Source organism: Hypomesus transpacificus, unplaced genomic scaffold (assembly GCF_021917145.1).
Source record: "Hypomesus transpacificus isolate Combined female unplaced genomic scaffold, fHypTra1 scaffold_501, whole genome shotgun sequence".
NCBI classification, from domain to species: Eukaryota; Metazoa; Chordata; class Actinopteri; order Osmeriformes; family Osmeridae; genus Hypomesus; species Hypomesus transpacificus.
Window position 1 is genome coordinate 38,464 of NW_025814015.1, and position 9,544 is coordinate 48,007.

The 9,544-nt window shown below is 42.8% G+C and overlaps 1 protein-coding gene across 1 annotated transcript; it reads right to left on the bottom strand.

Annotated features, from left to right (window-relative positions):
• Positions 1–7,438: 7,438 nt before the first annotated feature.
• On the bottom strand, positions 7,439–9,206 carry prdm8b (PR domain containing 8b; the record flags this gene model as incomplete). The annotated part of the gene is made up of 1 exon (XM_047017211.1): positions 7,439–9,206. A coding segment is annotated over one exon (1,253 nt), but the record flags the coding sequence as incomplete, so codon positions are not given.
• Positions 9,207–9,544: the final 338 nt, after the last annotated feature.

Genomic DNA, 9,544 nt, shown 5'->3' on the forward strand with positions numbered 1-9,544 from the left:
TTCAGGGTTAATCTCAGAGTTTGTTAAACCCGCTACCTGGAATACCCCCCTGGAATAACCCCCTGTTCACCACTACCAACAACAACAACATCAACATTTCGAGAAAGACGGCGAACGGAGAGCAAGGTGAAGCTACGTCCCTCTACATTTTGTGCATGATGACAATAGGAGTACTGCGGATGCAAACGGCGCTATTGGCTTTCGTTGTTTGTTTGTTTCTGCCGGGCCGGCTGCCGGCAGCGACAATTTATCGTCTTCTTCGACTTCCAGGTCACGACCTGGGAGGGAGGGCGGTGGGATCTCAAGCATGCGCAAAGACGCAGAGTCCTATTCATAGACCAATTCACCGTTTACAAGCATGCGATGTCCGAATTATCAACCAACTCGGATCGAGTTATCTCGGGTTGTCGATCGGATCGTAGTTGGACTACAATTATTCAAACAAAGGTGTTTACAAGAAAGGGATCGTTCTATTTCAGTCCAAATAAGCCAGTAATTCGAATCCATGTAACCATGGTAATTGTCCACTTATTTCAAGTTACAGATTTTACCCAAGCTTGTGGTTTCAGACTCCATTTTATAGAAGTCTCCTAGAACCCTTTCACACTGTCACTACCAAACTCAGAGTTTTAAAACAATTCTGCGTGCAAACACAAACCCATTTGGGCTGGTTCAAGTATTTTATCTGGCCAACTGGATATAATTGTTCAATCAACTGTGTCATGAAATGCTCAAATAAATATGCTGGACGATCCCTGAGAGCATAGCCCATCATTGGGCTATGAACCTGCCGGAACCCTGTAAACATGTCTCCTGAAACATTCCACATTCCATCCTGGCATGGGGCAGAACGCTGACACCATGCTGGAGACAGACACAACCTGCCCCTAAATACTGCCTGCGTGCTCTGGAACATGGCTAAGAATTCTGCCTCAGGCAAGTTCAAAGGGCCAGGCCTCTCTCTAAAAAGGGGCAAAGACAAATAACAGGGTTCATGAGGGGTTTGTGTGTTGTATGTGTGTGTGAGTATGTGTGTGTGTGTTAGAACCCTTGTGGTTTACCCCCTCCCCATCCCCAACCTCCCTCCCCTTATTCCATAGATTAGCCAGGCATTTAATCAGCATGGCCATCTAAACGTCTGGCTGAGAGCTCAGGGTCTCTCCTTAATGAGCTGGGGGAGCCGTCATATTCACTCAGAATCCAATGACCTGAGTTAACAAAGAGACACCTGTTCACTTGTCGCACACACAGCCACCTGTCAATGTTCAGGCTGGGGTGGAGAGTGGGGGCTTAAGCGCTGATGGGGGCCTGTCAATATGCAAGCCAGGCCACAAGTGACCTGAAGGGACAGGCACCTGGCCCTCTGGCGCTGAGGACTCATTGACAGACACACACACATACACATGCACTTGAATATACAGACACACATATAACCCCCCAACTCCATTCCCTCCATTCCCAGGATATCAATAGGCACTCGTCACAAAGTATCAGATGGTCCTGTGCCCAGGAAACCTTTACAGTCAATGTTGGTATCACTAACAGCTCCTTCAGTATATATACTTAATGTTGTATGAATGAGCTTTTCAAATAAACAACATGAAACCACTTTTTTGTGGTTTCACTTTCTAGTAACAGAGACCGGGGCACGTGTAGATTCCTATGCAATAACATGTCTCAATTGACAAAGGCCTTTACTAACAATAGCAACAACAACAAAAACGCATACGTAACTGACTTACTTAATGATTAATTTAACAACTGAATAATTTCTAATCAATTTCAACATCTAAAATGTTTGATACTAATTATAGGAATAACATTTTCTCTGATAGTATAAGAAAATATGGAATTTGAGTTTTTAGAGTGTTTAGACAGACATTATAACATAGACATAGCATAACATAGACAACCTCTAATCACAACAGCAAACAGCTTTTTACGACAAACTTTGCAGTTAGAGTCAAAGGCATAGCAAGAGTTTCCCTCTGAGACGACCCTGGAGATTAGGTGTAGTAAAACATGGCAAACTGTCTTTGTGTTCATTCAAGTGTGGTAACATGTGAACCATGGAACACAATGCATAATGGTGCGACTACTGTAATTTCTTTAATCTAGTTGGCGGATATTCCAAAAAACAAGGATAGTCTCAATTTGTTAGGGTTCTTGGGTGGCTGGCTGGTCAGATAAATCTCCTTTTCTTCTCTACACAGGATACAGCAGGCCTTCCACATCTGGGCTTACCCTTGGGAGGTATACATCTTCATATGTGCCCAAGCTGCATGACACGGACACACATATACACACACATTACCGACACATGCGCGCACACACACACACACATGTACATTTACACTAGCAACACGCATGCACACACACAATGTTAAACAACACAGACACATCTACACAATGTGGCCAAAGAGAGACCAAGGGGCTGAGAGACGCACAGGGTTAGGGTTAACACTGACCCTAACCCTGACCCTAGGAGACTGAAGACAAGAGGGTGGTGACCTGCACACTTTTCACAGAACAAAACAATCTTTTGCAACAGCAGAAACACCAACACACACACGTACACACACACAGTATCTTCAAAACAAGTAAATCCTTTTAGGTCAGAGTTGACTATTGTAAAAGGTTAGGGTTAGGGTTGGGCTTCTAGTCGAATAAGATGAGTAGGACCTAACCCTAACAACACATCACATTCAACAATCATTTGATTTTCTTTCAACAAAAACACTAATATTTTATTCTTTCCGTTGTGGGAATGAAGGGGGGGGCTTTCCTACCCTCTTATTCTGTCCATTTATCCCACTTCATCCCTGTACCTGCCTATGCTGGGTTTTATGATGCATAACCAGAACGCTTTTAGAGCGCAGCTCTTGAGAGTTCTCAGCGGGGAAAAGATTAGTTCCGTTTAGTTTTACAGTGGATTTCCTAGGACTATATTTTAACCTCTGGTGGAGGGGGTGGGGAGGAGCTTAAAGTGCACGCCTGTAGTAGTTAAAAGCAAAGTGTCTTGTGCAAGAGTGTGTTGACCCGACAGAGATGTATGCTTGATCTGAGCCTCACAAAGTTTTGCACCCTGAAGGCAACCAACCTGCCATAGCACTACCACACTACATAGTACTACCAACCTGCCATAGCACTACCACACTACATAGTACTGCCAACCTGCCATTGCACTACCACACTACATAGTACTACCAACCTGCCATAGCACTACCACACTACATAGTACTACCAACCTGCCATAGCACTACCACACTACATAGTACTACCAACCTGCCATAGCACTACCACACTACATAGTACTACCAACCAGCCATAGCACAACCAGAGGTGTGGCCAGGGCATCTACGGCACATGTTGTGGATATTATGTTGCTCAGCTTCCAAGCTGGAACAGCATAAACTAGTATGGAATGGGTTTATTGATAGAAGAGGTGAGACACACTCAGAAAAGACTTCCATTGACTGAAGGATGAGGAGAATCACCCCACACCTGCTGTCACACTGGCCATGACTCTGGACACTCATCTAACCTAGTATTAGTTTGCTGTAGCACTTATTTATTATAATACATTTTGTTTAGTTTAGAGGAGGAGGGCATCATATAAGCGTTTCACGCTTCTTACCTCCTCCTGCTCCTGTTTTACCCATTGTTTTTGTATTATGTTTTTATATCATATTTTGTGCAAACAAACAAAACAAACCTGTCACACTGGCCATGACCCTGGACCCTCATCTAACCTATTAGGGTTAGGGTTAGGGTTAGTGTTACACTGGCCATGTACAGAGAGACAGAGAGTACAGAGAGACAGTTCCCCTTCCTCATTGCTGACCCCCACCAGCATGCACAACAACCTCTCAGCAGCACTAAATCTGACATTGCTGGCCAGTGACTACATCACTCATATCTGATAGAGGACCACAAGTGTGTCAAATGGGCCAAGTATGACTCCAAAGCCATAATCATGCAAAACAATACAATGCTGTCTTATAGATCTTTCATTGACAGTTTTACATTTCATTCTGTTGGACTGGATACTCTAACCCTGCTTTACATTGATGGTCTGGCTGTGTTTTGAGACTCCAGTGTGTTCTGTCGGCCTACTGTAAAGAGAGCTTGAGGGGGGAAAACAGGTGTAACCCAAATAGCTATCCTCTTCTTTATTTTGCTGCAACGCCAAGAATTCAGAAATGCAGGCATGTGGATCACAGGTACCAGCTCCACAGAGAAACGTTGAAAGATTGTGAGTGTGTATGCGTGAGAGTGTGTATGAGTGTGTATGTGTAAATGTGTGTATATGACTGTGTGAGTGTGTTTCTGTGTGTATATGAGTGTGTGTGTATATGAGTGTGAGTGTGCGTGTGTCTCTAGGCAGGTACAAGAGAGGAAGAGACCCAGATGTGAACAATGTGGACTTTTTGCTGTTATGTCAGTACACTGAGATTGGTTTTAAAAGGGACAGCAGGTGTAAATTTGTCTCAGTCAGTTAGGGAAGAGACTGAACGCTTACTGTGTTTTAAAAAGACAGTATATTTAGATTTTTAAGCGACTGTAAAAAGTTAGTCCTTTCAGTCCGTCAATTTGACTTACAGAGATCATGATGACTGGTAATAACAGTAATGAAATAGGAGCAGGATTGGCAGTAGTATCATGTTACTTGATTGTATATTTATTACAATTATGCATCTATCTGATTATTATCATGAACAAACATGCTGTACACTTACAGGTAAGTCTGGAGTATCTCATTGCTTTAGTATTGAAGTTTCATCACAGGATTGCATGTAAATGACACCTCACAATCAGACGTTCTGGTGTCAGGTACATGGGGGGGCGCTGAATGATGCAGTGATAAATGTGTCAGGGGAGGCTTAGGAACGGGACTATGACACCAACAGCAAAGCATGGGGTCATAAATTACACAGGGTGGGCAGGAGAAGGCAGGAGGTGGGGAGGAGGGGGCGGGGAGGAGGGTCTGGAAGGGGGGCCGATGGAGGCGAGGAGGAAGGAGGTGGGGAGGGAGGAGGCAAGGAGGGGCTGAAGGAGGTGGACAAGAGGAGGCACAGGATGTGATGCAAAGTAAGCCTGTGTGATAAATCAGTATATACCACAATAGACACCTCATTGCATTAACAGGGCTGCCAACTCTCACGCATTGGCCGTGAGACACGCATTGCTTTACAACAAAATATTGGTTGGCCCCACCAAATCTCACTCCAAGGTTTTTGGAAAAGTTGGCAGCCTTGCATTAATGATGCTGTTAAGCAAGTTCCATGATTTGCTTGTGAAATAAGTTGCTGAAATTATGTGCAAAGCTCTAAAACTTTGTCTCGTAGAATTAGACCGTTGGACAGTATCTCACCTGTTTTTAGCTCAGGTTTTGTATAGGCAGGGCAAAACCCAACCAATCTATGTCACAGAGACCTATCTACGTCAGATCACAGACGGTTGCATTCTGTTACTCAGCTGGTACAATACAAAGACAAAGTAAAACACTCACATAAAGCATTCTCTAGAGACTGCAGGTAGGTCTGTTCGGATTCCTGCAATTGATTTAGCTAGTGTTGATCTTGTTGCGAAATTCGAGGGGGCGGAGCTTCAGCTCCTTCCGGCGACACGCCCCCCCATTCTCAAGCAGAGAAGATTGCTGATTTTCTCACGATTTCAAAGCCTGATTTAACATACTTGTCGGTGTGTTTTTTTTCATTCAAATTTGGAAGTGTAGTTAACAACACATTCTTCTGTGGTGTGATGAACTTAAACTCATTTTCAATTCCACTTTACAGGTCATGTCATACTCACGTCAATCGGCTATACTTCTGAAACAACCCACAGCCAGTCCCCAATGGAGTGATCAATTCAAAATAAGTGTTTAAATTCAAACTTTTATAAAATAGGTCATTAGAAGTTATCAAATATTATTGATAGCTCCCTTTTGACTGAAGTTAAACATTTAATCGTGATGTAAAATTGACAAAACATGGCACCATTCAAAGATTACAAGTGTTCTATATGTTTGATTATACTACTGAAATACAAACAACTATTTTCACATGGTGCTTTCATATTTCAGTAGGCTAATGTCTTTATTTTGTCATCGTTTGGCGGCTCCGGGAACATTTCTTTACAGTTTGTAGTTCCTATTGGTCCCACATGATGTCAGTGTTGAGCTTCATTTAGACACCTAGTTCACAACAGGCATCGTCTGCTCTGGAGTTTGTAATAGCCTACGGCAATACTTTTTATTGTTTAAACTCACTATACAAATGTTCATATAATTTCTTTTAAATGTCATGTAAAGCTACTAATGTGATATACTAATATTGGCTTTTTAGACGTTTTAAATGAAATTCGCGATAATACGTTGATGTTTACTTCTATTAATCATAAACAAGTATTTGGTGTGTCATATTCAGCCTAAGACAGCCGGGTTAAGGATGAGATACGTATTGTGACTCAGAACAAAGGTCCACTGCGCATGGGTTCTTGTGCTAAGCCATCACAGCCTTATGGAAATGATGTTGTGGTGGGGTCATCCCTTTTAAAATGGTCCATCATGCAGCCAGCGTCCGTCACTCCGTTCAAAGTATGCCAATAAATAATTGTTTTCTATGTAAATATAGCCTAATAATTTATGAAAAAGACAGCTGTGTGTGGAAAATAGAATATGTAGGTTACCAAAGCGAATACAAGCAATGTTTCATCAGATAAAAAAAATTGTCAGTCGAATGTTTTCCCTAACCCTAACGAAAAAACGTGTTAGGCATGAAATACATTAATTCACCATGTAGCATTTCAAAATGTATTATACTTAAAAAATGTAGGGCCTGTTGCTATTTGAACATATTATTCATAGGCTATTATACATTTAAGGGGCCTATATTAGGAATATATAGCCTATTAAGCTGCTGAAAACAGTTTGGCTTAGGGAATAACGTTTTCTTTTTAGAAGTAGGCCTAATACTTGCAGTCTCAGAATTGTTGTCATTTTTTTTTATATACGTGATTTTGAATTATTATTGTTAGTTTTATAGGCTTATTATTATTATCATCAAATAGGGTTTTCGTGGAATAGGCCTGCTAAACGCAGTTTTACTAGTCAAGGTCAAATCCGTTTTTTTCGGTCCTACCCTCATTTACCGAAAGAAATGTAAATCAGCATTATGTGTTGTGTGAAAAAGACTGTTGTAGACAAACATGTATTGTATATTTAAAATGTATCTTCCTAATTAACCACAGTAGAACTATTGTGCTATGTGTAACTGTATGGCAACACTCATGAAGGTGGATGTTGTGGATAAAAACAAGTCTCACAAATACAGCTGAAAATAAAGCTATTTTATTGTCAAAGCATTCACCATGATTAGATAAACTATCAAGTAGTAAATTTCAGCAAAAGGAAGTAACACTGAAACTATTTCCCACTGACACAAAATATTACACTTTGTATTTAAAACAAAACGGGTATTTACATTGAACTGTATAGACTGCATCTTAAATCAATATCTATTTAATATTACATGCACTCTGAAGTATAGACATAATATTCCAATTTATGTCGATATTTAACCTTTCATTGCGGACATGAAAAAACAATGTAATGTAAACCATGAAGTGCAACTATTTTTAATCATTTTCTATATCTGTATTAATATAATATAAAATACAACTTACTGTACATTTACACATATTCATAGCTTCCCTTTATGTCCCAATTTAAGTGCTTCATATGATAAATAGATTCATTTTAAAAGGTAAAATGCATTTTCATACACTCAAAACACTCAATCAAGAAAAATAACAGACAAAAGAAAAAAAGCATTGTTCTTGTTGTTGAAAGTGAAAACAAGTGCACAGGTTTAAGAGGTGATCTCCACTCTGTTAAAGTCAGTAAATCCAAGTGAGACGAGAAGTTATTTTCTCTGTCTCCAGCTCTGCAGGTCAGTTATGGGAGGTCATGTGACGTGACAGGTGATGTCTCTCCCGGAAAGACTCGTTACAAATGGGGCACTTGAGTTTCTCCTCCCGCCGGCGTTTGACTAGTGGCTCCATAGCATACTCCTTCTTGTGGTGGGACCTCATGTGGTAGACCAGGTCTGAGGTCATGCGGAAGGAGGCGTTGCACTTGGCGCACCAGTTCTGTGCCGGCAGGCAGAGCGAGGTGAACGAGGGCGGCAGCAGGGTGAGAGTGGACGGCATCTGCATCTGGATTGGACCCGAGCTTTTGGGCCAGAAGGCGGTGTAAAGGAAGGGGCTCTGCTTGGCCATGCCACCTGGTACCGGGCAGTTGGCTCCCAGCTCTGCACTCTGAAGTTTGGCAGCCAGGTGGTCAGCCTGGTACAGTCTGCTGGAGGAGATGGTGTCACCCACCGTGGGGTGGCAGTCTAGCAGCTTGGGGGGCATCCCGAGGGCCGAGGGAAGTTGGGAGAAGGACGACCGTGACGGCTGGCTGAAGGCGCTCTTCCGCTGTTCACCTTGTTGGCCGACGGAGGTGAAGGCGCTGCCCATGGACGACGACTCGATGCGTGATTGAGGAGGCTGGGTTTCTGACAGAACCTGCCTGATGTTCAGGTGCTTCTCCAGGGGACTGTTGCTGGGACGGCTCCCTTCCTTGTTCTCTGCATTGGAGCTCTGCAGGTTTTTGGTGCTGTTGTGTTGCTTCAGACTCTGCGGTGACTTCTTAACTTCAGTAAAGGCGCTTCGCTTTGCCTCGCTCGACTCTGTGGACCCTGGTGGACGCTTCTCCTCCAGACCGTAGGCCCCTCTGTAGTTCTGCGCTGAACTGGCAAGCTCCTCCTTTGACTTGGACTGAGGCATGCTGGGGGCTCGGGGACCCTCCCTCTCCTCGGTCTCCGAGAACGTCCTCTTCCCTGAGCTCTCGCTGCGGATCTCAGCCTCTTTGTCACTTGGTGGGCTTGTCCTGCTGTTCTCCAGGTCCCGAGCCAGGTTGTGAAAGTCTGTGGAGGGTTTGCTATTGTCCTGGGGGCTGGGGAAGCCCTCGGCCCGGCCTAGTTTGGGGCTGGCCCTGGCTGGGGTTATGTTGGAGCGCTCACTGACATTGTCCTTACCAGACTCCTCATCCGGGCCAGCCATGCTCTGTAGTCTCTTCGTACAACGGAACCTAAGGTGGGCCAGGAAGGGGAATTCAAACTGGAAACGTTGGTTGCAGTCAGGACAGGAATGGGAGGACGTACCTGGAAAACAAAAGGAACATTCTGATCAGTGAGACAAGAGAACTGACTGTGTAGTGGGGATAAAACCCAGAAAGATAAACTATATTATTATTTATTGTAATAGCTTTTAGAATAATTACATAATTATGGGCTAATATAACAACAATAATACTTTTAGTTTTTAAGTTTAAATCATGTTTATTTTAAAGTCCATGCTTGAAACATCAAAACAGGGTGGTCCTTGCTGTGATCATTTGTTTTCAAATCTGTTCAAAAAATATATGTATTGGGCCTACATATCTGAACATGTTAAACACTATAAATTCCCAGCAGTCATCTTAACTTGTAATTTTGGTTAA